Genomic DNA, 26,758 nt, shown 5'->3' with positions numbered 1-26,758 from the left:
TCATTATCTCAATTAGCAGCAGTAACAAAGGCATTGCTAATTCAGTTAATACTTCATATGATTTGACAAAAAATATCGACTGGATTAAATACCAAAGTAATATTTCAAGTGTCTTAACTTCAATGGAAGAGCTCCCCCCACTTGAAGAATATGACTTCCTCGTTTGTTCGATTCTGGAGGCCGCAGAACAAGCCCAAACCAAATGATTTCTTGGTCCATCGTCTAACAGAAGGCCTCCAAACCCTTGATGGGACAAAGAGTGCTCAGCTGCTAAGCACGCGAAACAAAATGCTTTCAAGACGTTTTTAAAACGAGGAGGAGGAACTCCTCAGAATTTTGAAAAATTCTTGACTTTAGAAACCAAGTACAAGAGCATACCTCGGGCCAAGAAATGTAGCTATTGGAGACATTTTGTCGAAGGTTTGTCAAGAGAAACCTCAATGAGCACTCTTTGGAATACGGCCAGACGAATGATGAATCGTAACGTAGGAAATGAGAGTGAGGAATATTCGAACCGATGGATATTTGATTTTGCGAGGAAAGTTTGTCCAGATTCTGTTCCTACGCATAGCATTATTAGGGAATCTTTTCCAAATAATGGTTCCATTGATAGCCCCTTTTCAATTATGGAATTTTCCATAGCACTCATATATTGTAACAATAACGCTCCTGGGTTGGACAGAATTAAATTCAACTTGGTGAAAAATCTGCTCGACCTCGCAAAAAGACGTTTGTTGGAATTGTCCAACAAGTTTCTTGAGCAAAATATTGTTCCACCTGATTGGAGGCAAGTGAAAGTTATCGCCATTCAAAAGTCAGGGAAACCAGCTTCCAATCACAACTCATATAGACCCATTGCGATGTTGTCCTGCATCAGAAATTTGTTCGAAAAAAATATTCTACGACGTCTCGACACTTGGGTCGAGACGAACGGGTTGTTGTCTGATACTCAGTTTGGCTTCCGTAGAAATAAAAGGACGAATGATTGCCTTACATTACTTTCGTCTATCATCCAAATTGCCTTCGCTCAAAAGCAACAAATGGCATCTGTATTTTTAGACATTAAAGGAGCATTTGATTCAGTTTCCATTCATGTTCTTTCAGACAAGCTCCACCAACATGGACTCCCAGCGGTAATAAATAATTATTTGCACAACCTTTTGTCAGAGAAACGCATGCATTTTTTACATGGCGATTTGGCAACACTCAGAATTAGTTACATGGGTCTCCCGCAAGGCTCATACCTCAGTCCGCTCCTCTATAGTTTTTACGTGAATGATATTGACAGCTGTCTAGTAACCCCCTGCACACTAAGACAATTGGCAGATGATGGCGTAGTTTCAGTTACTGAACCCAAAGCTATTGATCTGCATAAACTAAGATACCTTAGATAACTTGTCCGTTTGGCCTCGAATTCTCTGCGGAGAAAACAGTGCTGGTCGTCTTTTCAAGAAAGCATGATCCCGCGCAACTTCAGCTTCATATGATGGCAAGAACGATCCAACAGGGTTTGACTTTCAAATACCTTGAGGTGTGGTTTGATTCCAAATGCACGTTGGGAGGACACATTAGGTATCTGATAACGAAATGCCAACAAAGAGTAAATTTTCTTCGAACAATAACACGATCTTGGTGGGGTGCTCATCCGGAAGATCTAATAAAATTGTATCAGACAACGATACTTTCAGTGATGGAATATGGATGCGTTTGCTTTCGTTCCGCTGCAAACTCTCATATTATCAAACTGGAGCGAATTCAGTATCGTTGTTTGCGAATTGCTTTAGGGTGCATGCATTCGACACATACAATGAGTGTTGAAGTTCTGGCGGGATTTCTTCCATAGAAAGATCGCTTTTGGGAGCTTTCATCGCGACTGCTAATTCTTATGTGAGGTACTGAGTCCCCTGGTTATTAGTAACTTCGAAAAATTAGTCGAGCCGTATGTCACAAGAAATCAGTCTCCTAAATGTTCCTGACTCCACGTTATTTTTCGACATATCCATGCAGCGCGAAGTGCGTGGAATCCCGGATCATCTACGCTCGATGGAAATCTCAAAAAAATTTCAAGTAAGTTCAGGCATATTGACTCTGAGAAAATGTTTTTCACGGACGGATCACAAATTGAAGAGGCTACTTGGTTTGGTATATTCAACAATAATGTTTCGGCTTCATTTAGGCTTCAAGAACCTGCATCTGTTTTTATAGCAGAGCTAGCAGCAGTTCATTATAGTTTGAGTGTAATCGTCACATTAATTCCAAACCATTATTTCCTCTTCACAGATAGTCTGAGTGCAATTGAAGCCATTCGCTCAAACGCTGCTGGCAAAAATGAACCGTTTTTCTTGGACAAAATAGAACAGTGCTTGAACGACATATTGAACAATAATTATCAAATCACAATAGTTTGGGTCCCGGCTCATTGCTCCATTCCAGGCAATGAAAGAGCCGATATTTTAGCCTATTGAGGGTGAAATTTTTTGAACGACCGATTGCTTTCAACGAATTCTATAGCTCGTCTCGCCAAAGAACACTTGCCAGCTGGCAAGCTTCTTGGGATAAATATGATCTGGGTCGGTGGATGCATTCAATTATTCCTAAAATATCGACTAAGACATGGTTCAAGGGACTGGATGTGAGTAGGGACTTCATTCGTGTGATGTCCGGACTCATGTCCAATCACTACACGTTAGATGCACATCTCCTTCGAATTGGACTTTCCGGGACTAATCATTGTGCTTGTGGCGAAGGTTATCGGGATATTGACCATGTGGTTTGGACATGCGTGGAGTATCGTGATGTCAGATCTCAACTAATAAATTCCTTGCGTACCCAAGGTAGACTATCCAATGTCCCAGTTCGTGACATCCTTGCTTGTCGTGACCTTCCATACATGAAACTTCTTTGTTATTTCATAAAGACAATTTGAGTTTCAATTTGATAATTGATCCTTTTGAGACTCCTACTGCGTCCACTAGTTCATCCAATAGCTAATTTTGAATAGAAATAATGTTCTGATACAAACAAACTCGAAATAGTTTATGAAAATATCAACAAAATGTAAAAATTTCAACTTCTTGCGTTTGTCATATAGAAAGGTTATGCAATCGCTGTGAAAACCGACTTTACAACCGAAGCCGGGAGGGTTCGTCGAGATCACAAAATGTCTGTGTGTATGTGTCTGTATGTATGTATGTGAGTGTGTGACAAATAATGTCACTCAAATATCTCAGGGATGGCTGAACCGATTTTCACAAACTTGGATTCAAATGAAAGGTTTTAAGGTCCCTTACAAAGTTCCTGAGTTTTATTTGGATCCGATTTCCAGTTCCGGAGATACAAGGAATTATGTGCAAATTTATTAAAAAATCTCGGAACTTTCTCAACCAATTTTTACATATAAAAAAGAAAATAAAAGGTTTCAAAATTCGTTAAAAAGTACTCGAAAAAATTATCCATATCCGACTTCCGGTTCCGGTATTAAAGTGCGGTTAGTGAAAATTTTCTATTTCATGAGTATTTTTTCACAAGCGATGACGAAACGAGGTGCTCATTTGTATAAAACTTACTGCTAAATTCATCTATTTTTACGTTTCGTCTTTGACTCATCAGTGCAGAGCAGTTCAAATTGAACTGCTTAGTGCTAAACTCGGCAGTTCAATTTGAACCGTTAAGCAGACGTAAAGTTTCTGCTACTTACAGAACACTTTTTTGTTTTGCAACGAAGTGCAATGTCTTTTCTGACGTGCCGAACGAAAACGTGTTTTCGACTATTTCTGGCCGATGCAGGTATGGTCATTTAGGGGTTAGCCAAATTTTGTGCTAGGGCACATAACCGTTTTCATGTAGTAGCAGTAACTTTACGTCTGCTTAGCGGTTCAAATTGAACTGCCGAGTTTAGCACTAAGCAGTTCAATTTGAACTGCTCTGCACTGATGAGTCAAAGACGAAACGTAAAAATAATGAAAACAGTTATGTGCCCTAGCACAAAATTTGGCTAACCCCTAAATGAAATTCATCTAGTTGGCAGATCTTGTTAGTAAGTGAATATATAAATCTACTTTGGGACTACTAGTCCGCGGTTTCCGATTCCGAAAGCACCGATAATAGTGAAGAAAATCTCCAAAAAACGGAACTCAATTCGATTTGTCAGCAACGGTTAAGCCGATTTCCACGAATCATGATTCAAATTGAAGCTCTCATTGTCTTTAAACATGCTGTGCAATTTCATCCAGATCCGACTTTCGGTTCCGAAATTAGAGGGAAATGAGTGTCAAAACATTCAAATCGTCATGACTATGCAAAACTAGAACGCGACAGTATTTGCGGCTTTGCTCCGTTCGCAGCATGCTTTGTTCAATTTCGTATAGCGTGCAGGGTTGGCACATTAACATTTATATTTTTCAACAAAAAATGTGAATTTTCTAATTCTTTTATTCAATTTTTACTTACTTCTTAGTGTTATAACGATGCTTTTCTATAAAAGTACATTTATTGCCTTTATTGAAAAATTGACTAGAATTGGCCCAAAAGGCTATGTTTTCTATATCATTCGACACAGTACATCAAGCTGATCAATGTATGTGTCTGTGCGTATATGTGTGTGAGTATGTGTCAAATAATATCACTCATAAAATAAAAAAATGACATAGTCCCAAAGGTTACTATTAAATTTTATCATGCTTTAATATGGTGAAGTGTGTTCAAAATTGCACACCGTCATTTAGAGCGACGATGCAAGAAAGGGTAAAATTCTTCTAGATTTGGCTCAAAACTGATTCAATTTGTAGGCTATATTAGTTACTTACTGAACGAACCGACTTCGGCTATTCTGGTTTCAAGTAATTCAAATAGTGGTCAAAAACCCTAGAACGAGATTCACTCAATTTTCTCAGAGATGATTTGATTGATTCCTACAAACTTAGGCTGAAGTAAAAGTTCCTATAGTCTCATAGGTTGCTGTTTAATTTCATCCGGGGTCGACTTCCGATCTAGATCTATTAAGCGAAGTGTGTTCAATCATTTCATCAACTCAAATCGTTGTGACTGTATAAGAATTATATTAGGATAAGAATTCTATGTAAAAGTGATGCTACGGCGAAGGAAAACTTATGTAAATTGCCTTAAGAAATAAACGTATTTATGAAAAAAAACCCTTCTTAATCCACCTAGTTGTGGGATAATGCCTTTCTCTTCTTTCATAACAGTCTTATGAAAATATGTTTCATACTTTTATTAAATAATTTTGGACACTAATTTTGACAACAATTGATTCAGATTGATTCGAGTAGTTCACAAAAGCATGCTTAAGTGTTTATGTCACACAGTCAGCATCATTTTTCCAAACTAGTGCTTGACATTATTAATTTTCGGGACCACCAACAAATTACAGACCTACAATTAATTTCCAAAGAGGACCGACGATTAATCCTTATCGAGAGCACAACCTGCAACTAACGATGCCGAATCAAATGTCTGCTGAATGTTCGTCAACTGATACGTGCGTGGCCTGTCGTGCTCAACATTCGTGTTTTCGGCAATTTTGACGCATTACCCAGAAGAAGAGAATAATGACAATATTATCATAAGTCAACAATCATGTTCAATAAGATCTCCTCATCTATCGTCGTCGACAGAAATCGTAGCATATTGTCAAAATTTTAACCGTATGAAGAGCGCACTAAAGATTAATGAAATCCATAAAAATATTTTAGGGTGTTCGTATGGAATTATTCTAGCAACCGAAACTAGTTGGGATGATAGCGTTAACAGCACGGAAGTCTTCGGAAACATTTACAACGTTTTTAGAAACGATCGTGAGCTCCATACATCTGATAAAAAATCGGGGGGAGGTGTTCTTATTGCTGTTTTAGCAGAATTTGACGCCGAAATGATAACCACTACGAAATTTAAAGAATTTGAACACGTATGGGTAAGAATTCATTTAGCAGGTGAAACACATATTTTTGTTTCAGTATATTTTCCTTCTAACAATGCCCAAAAAGCCACATATGAAAAGTTTCTGCATGTTGCTGATGAAATCATGACTGAGCTTCCATCGGAAGCTAAAGTTCATATATATGGAGACTTTAATCAGCGCAATATCGACTTTATTCCAGACGCTGAAAATGAGAGCATTTTACTACCTCTCGTTGGGGAGAATGAAACACTTCATTGCTTATTCGACAAAATATCCGGTTAGTGTTAATCAAATTAATCATTTAAAAAATCAGCAAAACTGTTATTTAGATTTTTTATTTACTAATATTCACGATGATTTTTGTGTAATAGAATCACCAACTCCATTGTGGAAAAATAAGGCTTTTCATACAGCAATCGAATTCTCAATATTTATACATCAGATTAATAGACCCGACGACTATGAGTATGAGGAGATTTTCGATTACCACTCAGCAAATTATGATAGTATTAGTCGTAAGCTACGAGAAATAGATTGGCAAGAACTCCTTAGAAACGAAAGAAATGTCGAAATTTCAGTCGATATTTTCTACGCACGGCTGTACGACATAATGAATGAACATGTCCCATTAAAGAAAATTAGGCGACAAAATAATTCAAAGTATCCTGTTTGGTATAACGAGCATATTAGAAACCTAAGAAATCGAAAACAAAAAGCTCATAAAAAGTACAAAAGAGAAAATAATAGTGACAATTTATCGAATTACATACACATCTGTGACCAACTAAGTTCAGCAATTGATACTTCATTCAAAGAGTATAACTCAAGAACTGAACAGGAAATAAAGTCTTGCCCAAAAAAATTCTTTAGTTATGTTAGAAACAAATTGAAATCAGAAAACTTTCCGTCAAGAATGTATCTTCAGGAAAACATTGGTGATAACTCGCAAGAAATTTGTAATCTTTTCGCTAAATTTTTTCAACAAATCTACACGAAGTTTTCTGAAGATGATCGCGATCGTGAATATTTTAATTTCTTTCCAGAGTTTACTGAAGATATTAATGTAAATCAAATCGAAGTGCTAGACATATTAGATGCCCTAAACAAATTAGATGTCTCTAAAAGTGCCGGACCTGATGGGATTCCACCCATATTAACCCTCAGGGTACGGACTCTAAAAAAGTTACGTTCAGTACGGACTGGGTTAGCCTAACCCGGCGACTTTGATTGGGTGTATATCAGGCTGTACTTTGTCAATTTGAATAATTTTTTTTTTATTTTGTGTAAAATTGTCTCAAAAATATAATAGAGTTGTCAGATTAATCATTTAACTGATTGAAAAAAAATTATAATGAAAAATGTGAACGACTTCTCTTCGTATGGCGCTTTTTTCAAATTTCGCTCGGGTTACGGTAACCCAGTCCGTACCCTGAGGGTTAATGAAAAAATTAGCATTAGATCTTGCAACCCCTTTGTGCTGGCTTTTTAATAATTCGCTTCAGTCTGGAGTTTTTCCAGAAACGTGGAAAAACTCTTTCCTTATACCAATTTTCAAAAAATGGGAAAAAACAGACATATGCAACTATCGCGGGATTGCTATTCTTTCTTGCATTCCGAAGCTCTTTGAAGCAATCGTTAATGACAAACTGTTTAGTCAAATAAAAAATAGAATTACTCACATGCAACATGGATTTTTCAAAGGACGTTCCACTACTACTAATTTGCTTGAATTCGTCCACTATACCCTGACCGCTATGGACAAGGGAAATTACATTGAAGCTCTTTATACAGATTTCAGCAAAGCATTCGATCGTGTTGACATACCCATGCTTATGTTCAAATTACAGAAATTGGGAATCTTACCAGGTCTTCTTAAATGGTTGGAATCTTATCTAACAAATCGTCAACAAATTGTAAAATTCAAGGGTAAAAAGTCGAGCCCCATTCACGTCAGTTCCGGGGTCCCCCAGGGATCTCATTTAGGTCCTCTTTTATTTATCTTGTATGTTAACGACATTTCCTTTCTTTAAAAAAAAATAAAAATTCTAATATATGCAGACGATATAAAACTATTTTTAGAAATGGAGAAAAGTGAGGATGCCAAGGTTTATCAAGAAGAAATTCTTCCTTTTTATACATGGTGTAACAAAAGTCTTCTTCAACTAAATGTGAAAAAATGCAGTAGAATAACATTCAGTAAAAAAACGAAATACACCTGACTTGATACTTACTCTTGGAAGTCAAACAGTTCAAAAATGCGAAACAATTAGGGACTTAGGAATAATACTAGATTCTAAAATGACTTTTGTTGACCATTATAATACAATCATAAACAGAGCCAATAACATGCTAGGATTCATAAAACGATTTTGTTACTGTTTTCACGATCCGTATACAATTAAAACATTATACATTGCCTATGTTCGGTCAGTACTAGAATACTGTAGCTTAGTTTGGTCACCTTACTTAATCACATGGGAAGATCGAATAGAATCAGTTCAAAAACAATTTTTGTTATTTGCACTTCGTAAATTAGGTTGGACAAGACTTCCTCTTCCGTCATATAAAGCCCGCTGTATGCTAATAAGTATTCAAACATTAAAAGAACGCAGAGAATTTTCAATGGTCTCATTTGTAAATGACATTGTCTCGAATCGCATAGATTCCAGTCAACTCCTGTCCAATCTAAATTTTTATATACCATCTCGGCGTTTAAGAAATCGAAATATTTTTATTACAAACCACCAGCGAACAAACTATGCGAAAAATGAACCAATAAATCAATTGATGGCTGTATACAACAAGCATTCAGAAGCAGTCGATTTCACTATGTCAAAAAACAAACTAAAGCAATATTTCAGTTCTATTCGGTAAGCCAATTATTATTATTTAACTCATAATAAATTATACATCTATTTAGAATCTATTTAGAATAGTTTACAAATTTAAGACGATTATTGTAATTATCCTTACGGTCTACTTTTGATTGACGACAAATAAATAAATATCATTTGCGTTGCCTATTTGTATGAGAACAGTGATGCTAATCTAAAAAAGCCTTCTTAGTCCACTTAGTGGAATTTTCATATATCTTGAAAAATCACCATAGGGGGGAGCACATGAAATTTTCGAAATCGAAAAAAAAAATTTGATGCCAAAAGGCTCGAGATTTAGTGTCATCTCGAAAAAAAATTTTTTTTTAAATCGTATTTTTGGGACTTAGAAAAAATATAAAATAGAAAAAAGTTGATTTTTTCAAAAAAAATATTTTTGAGATGACACTAAATTTCGATGTTTCATGCAGTTTTAAGAGTTTCGGCATCAAAAAAAATTTCGATTTTGGAAATTTCATGTACTCCCCCCTATGGTACTTTTTCAAGATCGAAAATTGTCAAACCTTTACCACCGGGCAGCACCCCTTACGCATGTCCGATTTAGCTTAAATTTTGCATGAAGGCTTTTTTCGAGGTGCTTAAACTTTTGAGCACTAGAGTTTAACGAAAATAGAGGTGATCCCAAAATTTTGGCACCTTTATATATATAAGAGCGGCAAAAATCAACGTGTTTTGTCGGTTACGTCACTTATACAATCATATCTCCGGAACCAAAAGTCACAACCATTTGATCTTCGAACTTGATCAATGGCCCGATAGTAGCTTTCAAACGAGCCCAAGTTTGTTAAAATCGGTTCAGCCATCTCTAAGAGAATTGAGCGCGTTCAAATATCTTCTAAAAGTGTACACACACATACACACAGACATTTTCCGATCTCGTCGAACTGAGTCGAATGGTATATAACACTATGGGTCTCCGAGGCTCCGTTCGAAAGTCGGTTTTTCCAGCAATTCTAATACCTTTCTATAGAGTAAGGCAAAAAGCATTGAATCGATACAAAAACAATTTCACTTCGTAAATTAAACTGGACAGCATTTCCTCTACCATCATATAAAGCACGTTGCATGCTCATCAATATACAAACACTTAAAGAACGCCGCGACTTTGCAATGCATCACTTCATCAGCTCCATTATTGTCGCAATTACATTTTTATATACCTAGCCGTCGACTACAGTCCAGGGAATTATTTTTAGAAAAACATACTGGAACAAATTATGCAACTGGACTGTATAATCAATCGAATAATGCGCCATTACAATCAATACTGCGAACATCTTGACCTTACTATGTCAAAAAATCAAATAAAATCTCAGCTCTTTCGTAGAAATTATACGTAGTATGTAAGTGTACATTGTAAACCATTTATATGTAGTCTACATTTGCTTGACGAAATAAATAAATAAATGATTAAAAAAGCTTGTTTTTGGGATTTGATTCGTAAAAAGAGGTAACAAAAAAAAACTGTTTGTAAACGGAGGTTTAGGTATAATAGAAAGTAAAAATAAATATTATCGTCACTGGCAAGTATTGTGTTAATTCTTGGTAATTCTGATCCATGGTTGACCGGATTCCACCAAAAAACGAGCTCTAATTTACTAATGAAAACCATTTTCTCCCGTTCGAATCGATTGAGCTTAATGCTAGTAGCATTAAAAACGTTGCGGGAAAACACCAGCACGATAAACCATCACGGCTGATGATAATCGTGCTGATTCCCGCTGAACAATTAATTTATGTTTCTGATCAAAGTAACCACAGACAAACAAACAGGTTCCCTTGTTTCGCCCTCAGAGAGGATAACTGGCAGCACTGAGTTGTTGGTTCATAGAAAAAAGAAGTTCACAAAAAACGGATGAAATACTTACTGTGGCCACTTTTCTTGCCGTTTGATTTACTTTTGTTTTTCCTCGGATAGAGGTGAATCTTGCTTTGGCCGCAGCCCATCCTGTCTGCTTCAGCCGGTGGCTTATCCGAGCTGGAGTTGGGGGGTTCGATGAAAAGGTTGTTTTTTTTTCAGCTACTTTTCCGTACGATTATTCCTTAACTCAAAATTGCTGGCCACAAATTTCCTGCCTCTTGTTTTCAACCGGTAACACACTCCTATCTATTTCAATTTCATCTCCGTACCGACACTTGACACTTATTGACAGAAATCTCCGACTGATTGATTGCTGGAATTTTTTTTTTCACATCACTCGTCCAGGTCCAGGTCGGGTTCTTCGAAAGCCCAGCTGCTACCTGCACGGAACCACTGATCACCATCCATTCTACGTCACTACCACCACCACCACCATCGACTCATTAAACAATCATAAATCTTCATTTTCCTGTCGAACACATGACAACACTCGGTTCACCCACCCCCAGCCCTGCACAAATTGATGACAATTTCCGGATTCCGGGATGCGATAACTGCAGAAGAAACAAACTTCCCTCTCTCTATCTATCTCTTTCCCTACCCGGAAGCGGGGCAAAGTTTCACTTGCAAATGATCCTAGACACTGCGGTGCGCTGATGATTCCAACGGGACAAAATTTTCAATCCGGCTACTGATTACTGAGTCGGTCACGTACAACTCTTGCGCTGTCACTACTAAAATCGTACACGAACGGGTCGGGACGGGGGGGATCCGGAGGAAGAGAAACACTCCAGAATGGCAATTGTTGTTCAATTGGCCGCCGAGCACGCTGCTGTCCGGATCACCACCGTGTTGGACGATGACCTGCAAATGAAAAGAATCAAATCGAGAGATTTAGTTTGACGTTGGGTGAATTATTGCGTTTTGATGTTTTGTGTGTCATCGTATGTGTGTGTGTTTGGCTGAGAGTAATAAATCAGTTTATTGTGTGTGAGACGGGTTCATTGACTGGCACCTGATTTGGTCATTTTGTCAGTGGATAAAACTGCTAAATTGTTTCGTGAATCGAGATTACATATGAATTAAAACACTTATCGCAGGACAATCAGAAAAAAACGGATCTCCCTGAAAACGGGCTGTATTGACCGGTCAGAAGGATTGCGTCTGATAAAAACCTGAACCGCGACAAAGAAAACACTGACTTGTGACGTTTATAAATGAGCTGCCTCACCTCATCCAGTTCAGTTCAAAGAAAGACTTCATTAGTGTTGTCTGGGGGTAAAGATAATTCCAACAACAGAATCAACAGAACGCCTGTCCCGTGCCGGGTCCCAGCGTGACAGAAGGACAGTGGTGGAAATTAGCAGCTGACCTCTGGTACAAGTCGAGGACACTGAGGAGAGTAGCTTAGAAAACAGAAAAAAAATCACCGGTCGGTCGGTCGGTGCTTGACGTCGGAGAAGCTGTAATCAACTCATGGCTGGTGATTATTTATCTTCTAGTCGCTTGTGCTATAGTTGACGGGTTCCGCCACACACACATGGCTTACACAAAGCAGAACCTTATCTGGAGCCCACTGTTCGAAGTTGCGACATGACCAGAAAACAAAGCAGTCCGACAAACGGTGTCTTGTGGTTCTCATGGAAATGGGTTTTTCACTGCTGGCTATAAATACTAACTCCGGTCTATTTTTTCCGATTGCGTTTTTTTTTCTTCGTTCGCTGTTAGTAAATGGAAAATTTAATTGGCTTTCCTTTCACCGCAGTAATGCTCTACTTACTGTGGCATGTGAAAGGACATTCTCGCGCAAATTACACTCACACTGATGCAGTAAGGTGAAATCATTTTATTTGTAAATTCACTTTCAGTGGTTTTTTTTTATACTTCACGTGGCCTAAATTGAATCATGGATCATTAATGTAATGCAAGCCGGTGAATATTGTTTCATTTTAAAAACGCATTGTGGATCGATCATTTTTAATTACATTGAATCGAAAAACGTTTTAAATTATTCAATCCATTCTCAGTGTATATTCTGCTCGAGCCGGTAGAAAAATTGTGCAGTTAGTCGTGGAATATAATTACGCTCTTCCATAATTCGTACATCTGTTACTGTGGCAGCCAGACTGAACACGGACTGCTTGGATCAAATGTACGGAGTTGTCAAAATCACGCAGCGTCACAAAGCGCGCTTAGTGTGCTGTTAAAAAAAAACATCAGTTTAGCAAAACAAAAAATTTAGAACTATCGTTCAACGAAAGCAAATATAATAATATAATAATTTTCTATCAGGATTGAATCATGGCTCTGCAATCAGTTACCGAACGTGGAATGGATTTGTTTTATTATTGTATGCAAAATTTTGTGAGTTACTGTTTTCTTATTTCACTTATCTTGTCACGAAATATAACAAATCTGTGTTCCTTCTTCCAATTTATAAATACAGGGTTGTTACGAAAAATTTAAAAACCAAAACACGCGAAGTCGTAAACTAAAACGCACGAAATCCGCGCAAAGTGGAAGACTAAAACGCGCGATATTCGTGCGAAGCATTACACTACTATTTTTAATGCAGGTGAGTCTTCCCGCAGAACTTTAAAATCCACTTACATATAGTTTAAAAATCTGCATAAGTTTCTCATATAAACACAATAAATAAGTCCGCATACAACACGTCACTTTGCGATGACTGTTCAGTGTTGCTTTCCAGCAGGCATAAAACCTCCCCATCTTTTGCATCAACAGATTAAAATCATCCAAATGATACATTCCCTTAAATCTAGTTCTTCTATAGTAACTAAATCTAATGAGACAATAACACGAGGAACGATTTTGAGTCGCTTCAATGCGTTGGATATCCTTTTCGTAATAAGGTGACCAGATAACAGCAGCATATTTAAGAGTTTAGCGAACTAAAGTGAAATACGGAGCTTTCAAGCATGTACAGCAGATAATATTTTAGTAACGCGGAAAATAAATCCGAATAGCTTAGAGGATTTGGTGATAGTAAACTTTATGCGCTCCTTAAAATTTAACTTTGAATCCAGAAAAACACCCAGGTCCTTAACAGACGGTGTGCGTTCGAGAACAGTTTGTGAAATATTATAGTCGAACTTGAATACAAACTTTTTGCGACAAAAAGAGATGACGGAGCATTTAGTTTGTTTCTATTTTGTTGATGTTACAACAATTAGTTAAACTGTTCTTGTGTCAGCTGCAGATGTGATTGTATGAAATTATTTAAAATCAAGAACGAACCATAATTTCATACACTTGATCGAAAAATTTAGATCGTTGACATACAATAAAATTATAAACGGTCCAAGGTGACTTCCTTGAGGAACTCCAGAGGTAACAGAAAATGATGAGGTTGTTCAGTCTTATATTTTCACTACCCTAGTCTACTTCATTCGGAGATCGTTATGTGATGAATGATTTTGTCGAACGCAGCAGCGAAATCAGGGTATGTAGAATCTACTTGTAGTCATACTTGTAAAGAAGGTATGATGAAAGAAGTGTAGGTTTCTTAATTTGTGGAAGTTTAAGGATTTGGCTTGAATCCATGCTGACTCTCAGATATGTATTATAAAATCCATGTATTATAAAATCCATGTGTTACAAAATCCATGTGTTATAAAATCCAGAACCATAATTTCAAAATTTGGTCCTCTGAAGAAAACATTTTCTGGAACCGCCTTCTCGTAAATTTTGATTTTATCAAGGTGAAAATTTACCAATTCGGCCAGCTCGACGATTGCTGAAACGTTCGCTCATCTTTAATTTTGTTGGGTTTCTCAAAACTCACAAGCTTCAAAAATTTATAAAGAATTTTTTTTCTTGGAACAAATGATTCACAAATGTGAAATGTTGTTTCTTGAAATTCGTGCGAAATCCGCGCTAACGCATCAAAATCTGAGCAGAAACCGCGCTAAATCCGCGAAAATCGCGAAATCCGTGAAAACCACAAAATCCGCGCGACCGTAACAACCCTGTAAAATATTCCAGCTCCACGAGCAATGGCGACGTAATGCTTCGATCATCAAAAAAATAATCAACAAAATTGAGCAACAAATTCAAAACTACCGTAACTCATTAGCAACTAATGAGCAACAAGTTATGGTTTTGATTTGTTTTAAAAGCTTACTTTGGAGGGGTGTTTCGTCATCAAAGTACTAAAAAATTTATCGAAATTGAGTAACAAATTAAAAACTATCGTAACAAATTAGCAACTAATATGCAACAAATTATTCACTGGGTTAGACTTGTTTTTAAGCCTATTTAGAATGGGTACTTCGTACTCAAAGTACTCAAAACAAATTTGAAAAAATGAGCAATGGATTCAAAACTACCGTAACTAATTGGCAACTAATAAGCTACAAAGTATACCCTGGATTTTGATTGGTTTTTAAGCTATTTTAGTATGGGTGTCTCGTTAATTTCATATGAACTTAACGAAGGACTTGACAAAATTAAGCAACATATTTGAAACTACCGTTTCTAATTAGCAACTAATAAGCAATAAATTATCTACTGGATATCGATTTGTTTTCAAGCTTATTTAGGAGGAGTACTTCCTATTCCTTTCGTGACCGTCGTATCGATCGGATGGTAGTTTGCATTAGAGCAGCTGTGCGTTAATCCATTCTAATCCGTTTCAAGGTCATTTAATATCAAATCTTTTGTATTCGCGAGCTTGTGCAGTAGATCAATACAGTATAAACAATAAATACAGTTAGACAGTGCCGGGTGCTATTGTATTAAAACAATACGAACAGTGAACGAACGTTTAGTGTGGTGCCGTGAACCGGTGCTGTGTGCATATTAATTCTCAGAGGCCGTTGTAACTAACGCTTGGCCTCAGCGGCCGAGTTGCTACGGATCATTAGCTAAGTATTATTTTTTTTTCCTTCGTGTCCCTTTATCGTCTTATATTTTGACTCCCCCTATAATTCGCGCGGAACCTCAACCGCGCTATGGCAAGTCCATTAAATTCTACCCTGCCCCCCGAAGATAAAATGGAAACAGATTCTAAATCTGCTCCAAATAGTAAGACTCACCGGGTTAAACAGTATCCCGAAGAGCCTTCACCCTCGGCCGGCCTTTATGTGGTTTATTTTCGGACCAAAGAGAAGAATAAACCGCTTAATATTTTGAAAATATCTGATGACTTGGCGACGAAATATCCAACATTGAAATTTATCTAAAAAATTCGTCCCGATAAGCTCAGGGTCTCGTTGACCAGTCTGAAACATGCTAATGAGATCGCTCGAAACGATCACTTTACGCGGGACTACCGCGTTTATATACCAGCTCGCGAAGTCGAGATAGACGGAGTGATCACGGATCCCAGTCTGACATGCGAGGACATTCTCAAACATGGGGTCGGATGTTTTAAAGATCCCTTGCTTAAGAATGTCAAGATACTGGACTGCAAACGTTTGCATTCAGTATCGATCGCCGCGGATGGGACAAAGTCTTATCCCCACTCGGACTCGTATCGGGTGACCTTCTCCGGCTCGGCTTTGCCGAAATTCGTTCTCCTGGCCAGGGTTCGTCTACCTGTACGACTTTTCGTACCACGGGTAATGAATTGCACTAGTTGTCAACAACTAGGACACACAGCTTCCCATTGTGGAAATCGGCCCCGCTGCTCGAAGTGTGGAGAGAGTCATGCGGATGGCGTTTGCGACAGAGACATTGAAAAGTGTCTTTACTGTGGGGCGGCCCCGCATGACCTCACAGCATGTTCTGCGTATAAATTGCGTGGAGATCATTTGAAACGATCTCTCAAGCAACGATCAAACCGCTCGTTCGCAGAAATGCTGAAAATCGCCACACCACCTGAACAGAACCCCTACACCTGTTTGTCTGCGGACGATTGCGACTCTGACGATCCTCAAGAAGGTACATCTTCAACTGTCCCTCGTAGTTTTAGGAAGAGGAAAAATATATCATCTCCTAAACTCCCTAGAAAGGGTTCGAATATATCTCTTGAAGGCCCTCCAAAAGTAACAGCAGAAGGGAGTGTTGGTAAAAAAAACGAAAAGAAGAAGCCAAAAGCTCCTAGTTCCGGAGACTTGAAATCGGAGAAAGAATACCCAACACTTCCGGGGACACCCAAAACCCCGAAAGTCCCCAAGGAACCAGAAAACACATCAAGTGCTGGACTTGTAAAATTCAGTGACATTGTGGACTTTATATTTTCCGACTTCAACATTTCTGACCCCCTAAAAGGTATTTTGATGACTTTCCTGCCAAAAGTTAAAATGTTTTTGATGCAGCTGACTGCAAAATGGCCCCTCCTCTCAGCAATCGTTTCCTTCGATGGCTAATTTTTCGAACGAGGTCAAGGATTCGATCACTGTTTTACAGTGGAACTGTAGAAGTATCATCCCGAAAATAGATCCTTTTAAATACTTAGTAAATAATCTGAAATGTGACGCATTTGCATTGTGCGAAACTTGGTTAACTTCTGATGTATCACTAAACTTCCACGATTTTAACATTATTCGCCTGGATCGAGATAATCCCTACGGAGGAGTACTTTTGGGGATAAAAAAGTGCTATTCCTTCTTTCGAATTAACCTCCCCTCGATATCAGGTATTGAAGTTGTCGCATGTCATGTCACAATTAAAGGCAAGGACCTTTGTATTGCTTCCATCTATATTCCCCCTAGAGCCTCAGTTGGGTACCACTGGCTCAGCAGTATCATGCAACTTCTTCCCGCACCGACGTTAGTTTTAGGAGACTTTAACTCTCACGGTACGGGATGGGGTTGTCTTCATGATGATAACAGATCAGCTATGATCCATGATATTTGCGACAACTTCAATATGACAATCTTGAATACGGGAGAAATGACACGAATTCCCGCACCACCAGCAAGACCAAGTGCGCTAGACTTATCCCTTTGCTCGACATCGCTACGGTTGGATTGCACGTGGAAGGTAATCCCTGATCCCCACGGTAGCGATCATCTGCCTATCGTAATTTCAATCGCCAGCGGATTAAGACCATCGGAAACCATCAATGTTTTGTATGACCTCACACGAAATATTGATTGGAAATGCTACGCAATATCGATATCTGAGAAACTAGAAACAACACAAGAACTTCCTCCGGAGGAAGAGTATACGTTTATGGCTGGCTTGATTCTCGACACTGCGATTCAAGCTCAGACGAAACGTGTACCCGGCGCGAATACCAACATTCGTCCTCCCAACCCGTGGTGGGACAAAGAGTGCTCATCACTGAACGCGGAAAGATCTTTAGCGTTCAAAAAGTTCAGAAAATATGGAACACCTGATAATTATAGAAATTACGCAGCACTAGATAAGCAAATGAAGAACTTAGTTAAAGCAAAGAAACTAGGTTACTGGCGACGGTTTGTTGACGGATTAACAAAAGAAACATCGATGAGCACTCTTTGGAACACAGCCCGACGAATGCGCAACCAAAACACAACGAACGAAAGCGAGGAATATTCTAACCGCTGGATATTCGATTTCGCTAAAAAAGTATGTCCTGATTCTGTTCCGGAACAGAAGATATCCCGCGGCGCGACTTCGAATACAAACGAAACACCGTTTTCGATGGTAGAGTTCTCACTTGCGCTCTTGTCGTGTAACAATAAGGCCCCGGGGTTAGACAGAATTAAATTCAACTTGTTGAAAAAGCTTCCTGACTCTGCCAAAAGGCGCTTGCTGAATTTGTTTAACAAGCTCCTCGAGGGTAATATTGTTCCACACGACTGGAGACAAGTGAGAGTTATCGCCATTCAAAAACCTGGGAAACCAGCCTCCGATCACAATTCGTATCGGCCGATTGCTATGCTTTCCTGTATCCGGAAGTTGTTCGAAAAAATGATTCTCTTCCGTCTAGACAATTGGGTCGAGACTAATGGTTTACTTTCAGATACACAATTCGGCTTCCGCAGGGGTAAAGGAACGAACGATTGTCTTGCGTTGCTCTCAACCGAAATTCAAATGGCATTTGCTCGTAAAGAACAAATGGCATCAGTATTTCTAGATATCAAGGGGGCTTTTGATTCAGTTTCTATAAATATCCTATCTAAGAAGCTGCACCAGCATGGTCTTTCGCCGGTTTTGAACACCTTTTTATATAATCTATTGTCCGAGAAACACATGTATTTTGCACATGGTGATTTGTCGACAATACGATTCAGTTACATGGGTCTTCCTCAGGGCTCATGCTTAAGCCCCCTTTTATACAATTTTTACGTAAACGACATCGATAAATGTATCAACACATCTTGCACGCTGAGACAACTTGCCGACGACAGCGTTGTGTCCATTATAGGACCCAAAGCTGGCGATCTGCAAGGGCCGTTACAAGATACTCTTGCCAACTTATCCACATGGGCTCTTCAAATGGGTATCGAGTTCTCTACGGAGAAAACTGAGCTGGTTGTATTTTCAAGAAAGCGAGAACCAGCACAATTACAGCTTCAACTAGGGGGTGAAACCATAGCTCAGGTCTTCACATTTAAATATCTCGGGGTCTGGTTCGACTCCAAAGGCACCTGGGGATGTCACATTAGATATCTGAAACAAAAATGCCAGCAGAGAATCAATTTTCTTCGCACAATAACCGGAACTTGGTGGGGTGCCCACCCAGGAGATCTGATCAGGCTGTACCAAACAACGATATTGTCCGTAATGGAATATGGATGCTTCTGCTTCCGATCCGCCGCGAACACCCATTTCATTAAACTGGAAAGAATTCAGTATCGATGTTTGCGTATTGCCTTAGGTTGCATGCAGTCGACTCATACGATGGGTCTCGAAGTGCTCGCGGGCGTCCTACCGTTGAAAAATCGATTCTGGGATCTCTCATATCGATTGCTAATCCGATGCGATATCTTGAATCCAATGGTGATTGAAAACTTCGAAAGGCTTATCGAGCTTAATTCTCAGACCCGTTTTATGTCCTTGTATTTTGATTACATGGCTCAGAATATTAATCCTTCTTCGTTTGTTTTCAACCGTGCTCATTTCTTGGATACTTCTGATTCTACTGTGTTTTTCGACACATCCATGAGAGAAGAAATTCGTGGAATCCCGGATCACGTACGCCCTCAAGTGGCCCCAAATATTTTTTATAATAAATTCAGAACAGTCAACTGTGAAAAGATGTTTTACACTGACGGATCAAACATCAACAGGTCCACAGGCTTCGGAATCTTCAATCAGAACATCACCGCTTCGTACAAGCTCAGTGATCCGGCTTCAGTCTACGTCGCAGAATTAGCTGCTATTCAGTACACCCTTGAGATCATTGAAACCTTGCCCAAAGACCATTACTTCATTGTCACGGACAGTCTAAGTTCAATAGAAGCTCTCCGGGCAATGAAGCCAGGAAAGTATCCCCCATATTTCCTGGGGAAAATACGGGAACACTTGCGAACTTTATCTGAACGGTCTTACTTAATATCGTTAGTCTGGGTCCCTTCGCATTGTTCCATTCCGGGCAATGAAAAGGCAGACTCATTGGACGGAATGGCAGACGAAAGACCAATCTGCTTCAATGAATTTTTCAGTATCTCTCGTCAGAAAACTCTCGAAAGTTGGCAAACTTCATGGAGCAATGGCGAACTGGGACGATGGCTGCATTCCATTATCCCTAGGGTATCGACGAAACCTTGGTTCAGGGGGATGAACGTGAGTCGTGACTTCATTCGTGTGATGTCTCGGCTCATGTCAAACCATTACACATTCAACGCGCATCTCCGGCGTATTGGAATCGTGGAGAGCGGTCTCTGCGCTTGTGGTGACGGTTATCAGGACATCGAGCATGTCGTATGGACGTGTACGGAGTATCGTGACGCCAGGTCTTTATTAAAGGACTCCCTAAGGGCCCGAGGTAGACCACCTGAAGTTCCGGTCCGAGATGTGTTGGCTAGTCGAGATATCTCTTATATGCTTCTTATATACCAGTACCTCAAACACATTAATATCCAAGTGTAATCTGTTATACCTCGCTCAGAAAGTATAATCTCCACCTACAGGTTCGACACTAACATCCGCCCGATTCTCTCGATCACCGTCCCTGTCCACCATCTTCATTGGAACTAACAAGATCTTTTTTTGTCACTAACTTTTCGTTCCCCCTTCCCCCGTCTCTTCACCATCTCGATGGCAACTAATTAGATCTCTGTAGTTTTCAGACATTTTGTTTCCATACCCCCTATTTACCTCGGTTTCCACAATATTTACTTTTTTTTTATTTTTTCATCTCTTCGTAACATCACCATCACCGCCTACGGTCCTACGCTCCAGTCGATGACCAGCATGCGGGCCACCCGCCGGGCCTTCGTAGCCTGGGGGTGTGTCCCGCGGACCCACACGAACTGAAAGGAAGCGGCCATAGATAGCACCAACTGGAAGTCATGCAATATTCAATTCACCGACCACTGCCGAACGCCAGCTAAAAGCTTTTTCCAAAAATTCTAGACGACATAATCTAATGATACTATTCTAGTTTTAAGTTAGTCGTTATTTAAGATTAGGAAATACCCTTGGCATCTTAGAGCTTAAGCAGTGTGCCTAAAAATATATATTATACTATTGAATAAAAAAAAAAAAAAGGAGGAGTACTTCATATGAACTTAACGAAGTACTGGAACAATATTTAAAAAAATTGAGCAACAAATTCAAAACTTCTGTAATCAATTTGGAACTAATTAGTAACAAATTATCCACTGGGTTTCGATTTTTTAGGTTTATTTAGTCAGCCCTTAATCTCATCTGGCACAATTATCGGGGTAATTTAAAAGAATGAATATCTACTCCCTGAAGTTTGCTATTTAGCCACTATGGATCTAATTAACGGAAATTCAACGATGCGTCTGATTTGCGCATTGTTTTGTCTAAGTAATCTGGTTCTTTGATTGACAACAATGTATTAGTGCACTTATGGCTTCTGAATGGAGCGATTTCATTTTCTATTGGAACGTAGGCTTATCCAAATTAAATTTTGTTGAATCTATCTTGATTTCAAGTCTTTTAGCATGAATCGGTATAAAACATTTAAAAAAATTTGTCGGGCATCGTCTCTTTTATTTTCATGATTTGCGGTGTCCTCTGTGTCTCAGCGCAAACTAATCAGAAGTAAAAAAAATCAATGCAGCATAGTTACAGTTATTGTTTTAAATTTTTTGAATTTTTGGTTATTGTTTAAAATCAAAATCACAACTAAACACAATTGCGATTTAATTTTTCGTAACAATAGGACTTCTTCTAGGACTACTTCTGGTAGGAAACGGGCAGACTATCAATACAACCTTCACAGTGGTCTGTCGCTGACGATGTCCAGCCAGTGACTGGCACCAGTAGAGAAGTAGTAGGTGACAAGCGATTATAAATACACTCTCCTCCTCAGTGCTTGAGCGGAAAATAGGTATAGAACGAGAAGAATAGTGTTTGATGAGCAAAGAAGATGTGTGGATGTATGATACCCGATCAGATGGTAATAACAGAATTATAACAATTGGAGTAATTTATTTCAGAAGTATTTTGTAACAAATTTTGAAATGTTTTTGGCTGGTAAGCTGTTAAAATAACAAAAATCATAACACAAAAGAATATAGCGGGAACAAAATCGTAACAGATTTTGGAACGTTTGTATCACAATCATTATTGAATTTGATATAACTACAAAAGTCCGAAAGCAGAAATTTATAACAATAGTTGTAATAAATTAAAGGGCAAATTTAACACAGAAAAACTATATCACAGCTGACTTTTAGCATCGTTTCAATCCAAAATTGTTGAATAATTTTGTTTATTAAATGAATAATTTATTTAGTGATCGGAATTCTTCTTCTAGATTTTTGAAATTCTGATCATTATATTTCGATGTAGAGCTACGGAAGAACTCATTTTTTTCAATTAATGAACTTCATCATGAGTTTTGCAAATGAAAATAAAACATCATAACTGATTTTGTTTTTAAATTGTTATCATAAGTTTTAATTTTCAACTGTTTTCATTCGTTAAATATCTCAAAATAACACAAATTGTTATACATATCAACTGTTGATATACTTGTGTTATGATTTTGTTATGCGCATCTGATCGGGTACCGGTCGGTTGACGGCCAGGATGTAGACCATTTTCGATGTACGTGCCTAACCGTGGTTTAGAGCTGTGTTTATCAGAAGGTTCAGGGTGGCGAAATGGTAGCGCGTATGCACGGAATGCATAAGAACGCAGGTTCGAGTCCTGTCTCTGAGCGTATCTTTTTCCAAAAAATCATCTTTTCTGTTAGGGTTTTCTTTCATTTGGCCTCTCCAATATATGTTTCCACTTAGTCATTGCAAAAAACTGAAGTTGTCAATGATTTGTCAAATTTTTAAGTCAATCGCTGTAGAGCTCGTGGGCCTGTTCGCCGAGCTTCAATATTGGCATCCAGTCCGTCAACCGTTGCTGAGTTATCTTTTAGGCATGAGCCCAGAAGAAAAAGTCGAAAGACGTTAAGTCACATGATCTATTCGGCCAATTATTGGGCCTAAAACATTAGATAAACTGTTCACTCAATTTGGTCAGTGTTACGCGTGCCGTGTGGGATGTGGTACCGTCTTGCTGAAACTACATGTCAGATATGTCCAATTCATCCATTTTGGGTAAAAATCATCAATCCTCACACGATAGCCTTCAAAGAAACACGGCTAGATAATGCCACCGGCCCATAATCCACCCCAAGCAGTAACTTTTTATGGATGCAATTGGTAGCTGTTTCAATGCTTCTTCCGGCTGGTCTTCACTCCAGATGCGGTAATTTTGCTTGTTAACTTGTCCATTCAACCAGAAATGAGCTTCGTCGCTGAACACAATTTTCCGATAAAAAAGTGGATAATCGAGCATGAATTTTGATAGTGAAGTTCAATAATTTGCAAGCGTTGCTCGCTCGTAAGTCGATTCAAGAGTAAATTGTAAACCAAACTGAACAAGTTTGAGAATGACAAAAGACACGATTCACGCTTGATCTGTCAAAATCATCCTTAATAAGAGTTTTCAATGAATATCTATAAACCGGAGGTCGCCGTCTTGGTTTTCGAAACGACCCCGAACATTATTTTCCGGCTCCTACTCATTAAATCCGAACCGAGAATTCTCATTTTGAAAAGGTTTAAAAAAAATCAATAAACCGGAAGTCGCCATCTTGGATTTCAAAAATACCATAAACTGAAAATCGTTTTTATTTTATTCAAATTTAGAACGTTTACGTTATTTAAAATTCTGATTTGTAAAAAAGATGAGTGAGTAATGTCACAGACATAACTGGACACATTTACAATTACTGTCACTTTTATTGCTTCGCTTCCAGAATTGCACCGGAGCATCCATACTAAAGTACGATTTATTTGTTTAATAATTAATATAATTTTTAATGCAAACTTAAGCTCTAAGATGTCAAGGGCAAGTTATTAACGACTAACATATTCCTACCATACAATTATCACACAACACGAAACAAATAGTTTTCGACGTCAATACGTCTTACTTCACTATAAAGTGTCTTTCCAAAATTCGCCCTGTGAAAGAATGAGTAGAACTTAATCTTGAATATCTCGAGTAGTACTAAACGTAGCTAAATAATTCTTTTTACATGCCATCAGAAACATGATCAACAATTTGTGATTAAATTTTGAACAGTGTGTGATAACCATAAATAGCCCACAAACGAAGTTTTCTCAAACTTTTGGAAACAATGAGAAAAACTCATCACACTTGCTTGTCTCTCTCATACGACGGTCCCGATGTTCTACTGGACTAGTATAAAAGGTAAACATAAGTAACAATGAAGCCTTCTGCGAGGTATAATGCCTAAAACGCTCAGTTCGCGCTCTCATTCGCATTTTGGACGTCGTGGCGAGCAGTCGCCTGCAACCAGCAGCAGCAGGAAATTGAATTTTGGATTAAATTCTAGAACTGAATTCAAAAATCGAATTCAGAACCTGGACTTGGATATCATCCGAAGAATTCACGAACAAAATTCAAGATATGAATTTTCGAGCTGGATTCTCCGAACCTAAATTTTAGAACTGACTTCTTAACCACAAATTGATTCCCAAATTCAGTTAAGAATTTTGTTCTGAAGTTCAGTTTCAGAATTCATTTCCAAAATTCAGAACCTGCACGCTAGAACTAAATTCGGAACATGGATTCTGGAGCTAGATTAAGGCTCAGATCTTTCAAGTTCAGAATTTAGTTCTCGCCACAACGTCCAGTTCCGTCTATCGCACTAGAATAAATGAACGATTTTCGGTCGAAATTTAGCTTTTATACTCGTCGAGGAGAACGCTATGATGGCTATACAACATTTGTTTCGGAATAACCGGATTAGTTTTCATTTGGTTTTTGCTTACAAAAGACTTTTTTGTCCACTTCTTTCAATAAACATGGTTTCAGTTCGGTTCTCTAACGTTTTTTTATATTGCCAAATTCGTGTCCGGTTATACATTATGATATACATGAAAATGCAATTTTGCAGCCATTTAGAATACAGAACCGCCATTAAGCGACGGCCGTCACAAGCTTCTCGATAGTGGATGTACACTTGGACCTACCAAAGATCTGATTCACAGAGAGATTCACCTGCGAATCTCTTAAAGTGCAAAAAATAGATTTTATAAAAGCAATTGAGAAGATTCCACTTTCTCCCTAAAAGGACTACCATTCCCGAAAATTGGCTATTAGGAAATGAAAATATGTAATCAAATATACAAGTACGTAAATATCTGCATTAATATTCGCTTTACTGATATCGCAAGTGTTGACGTAGGACTACTCTTTGAATTATATATAGGATACGGAATCAAAATATGAAAAACCCATGCAAACAGTGGTCAGGCATCGATTCGAATAGATAAAACTATATATTTGCGATAGTTGGTGGTCGAATGTAACTCGAAACGAAACAAAATAACTAAAAATGTATTATTTTCCATGTTTACCAAGCCGTACTCATAGCTTCCCCTAACAGAGAAGCCAATTTCGTATACATGAAATCTCTTTGTCTTTCGCATAGAATGGACACGACTATTTAAACTGAGCCTCTTCATACAATCGAAATTAGCATTGAACCGACTTGCAGTTTTGTGTGGTTCGTTTGTGCCGTGGAATAGGATTCTATGCTATTTAGCCTTCTGTAGATTTTTATGCGCCGTTCGCTTTGCATGAGAGGCAAAGATTTCTGTCAGAGTTCTACTGATTTAGGATAACACCTTTGAGGATAAACCGAAAACGGGTTGCAAACAAGGTCCTTCTAACCATCAGTTGGATAATGTATACTGAAGGCGTTCGAGCAAAAGAAGGAGGTTTCAGTTCGGGATGTGGCCAAAAAAGTGGACACTTCGAAGTCAAATGTTCTTCGTGCTAAAGAACGTTGTAATCTTCGAACCTATAAGAAGCAAAAACAACCAGAGCATAGTCCGAAACAAGAAGCATCGATCAGACCGAGGTTTCGAAAGCTGCACAATACAATTCTTGCTGGAAATTTGAACTGTATAATCATGGACGACGAAACCAACGTGGAACTCGATTACAAATCCTTGCCGGGACCACAATATTATACGGTGCGAGAAGGGCAACTGTTAAACCAGTCCGAGACATCGATTGAAGTCGAAAAATTTGGTAAGAAAGCTGTGGTCTGGCTAGCAATTTGTAGCTGCGGTAAGATTTCGAAACCCTGCTTCAATGAACAGCGAAATATACATCATGGAATGTTTACAAGAACGACTTCTACTCATGATTCGAAGCCACAAGGATCCAGTTGTCTTCTGGCCAGATCTTGCTTCTTGCCACTACTCGAAATCAACGGTAGAATGGTATACGACCAAAAATGTCACTTTCGTCCCAAAAGACATGAATCCACCAAATTGCCCACAACTTCGACCAATTGAGGAATTTTGGGCATTAACGAAGAAACATCTTAGGAAACATGTCTCGGCAGCCGAAACCATTCAACAGTTCGAAAAAGATTTGTTAAAACTTGTCGCCAAGAAGTCTCTACGGAATTTAATGAGGAACGTTCGCAAGAAGGTGCGCCAGCTAGTCTACAAT

The 26,758-nt window shown here is 38.5% G+C and overlaps 1 protein-coding gene across 1 annotated transcript in view; it reads right to left on the bottom strand.

Annotated features, from left to right (window-relative positions):
- Positions 1–26,758, bottom strand: part of LOC131436695 (putative uncharacterized protein DDB_G0271606) — a 337,186-nt gene that overhangs the window by 272,046 nt on the left and 38,382 nt on the right. The window contains exon 2 of the mRNA XM_058605561.1: positions 10,680–11,536. Within this exon, the coding sequence (XP_058461544.1) occupies positions 10,680–10,758 (79 nt within the window). The 5' untranslated portion in view covers positions 10,759–11,536. The remainder of the gene's footprint in view (positions 1–10,679; positions 11,537–26,758) is intronic.

The sequence above is a fragment of the Malaya genurostris genome, chromosome 3 (assembly GCF_030247185.1).
Source record: "Malaya genurostris strain Urasoe2022 chromosome 3, Malgen_1.1, whole genome shotgun sequence".
NCBI lineage: Eukaryota > Metazoa > Arthropoda > Insecta > Diptera > Culicidae > Malaya > Malaya genurostris.
This window is presented reverse-complemented; position numbering and strand designations above follow the sequence as displayed.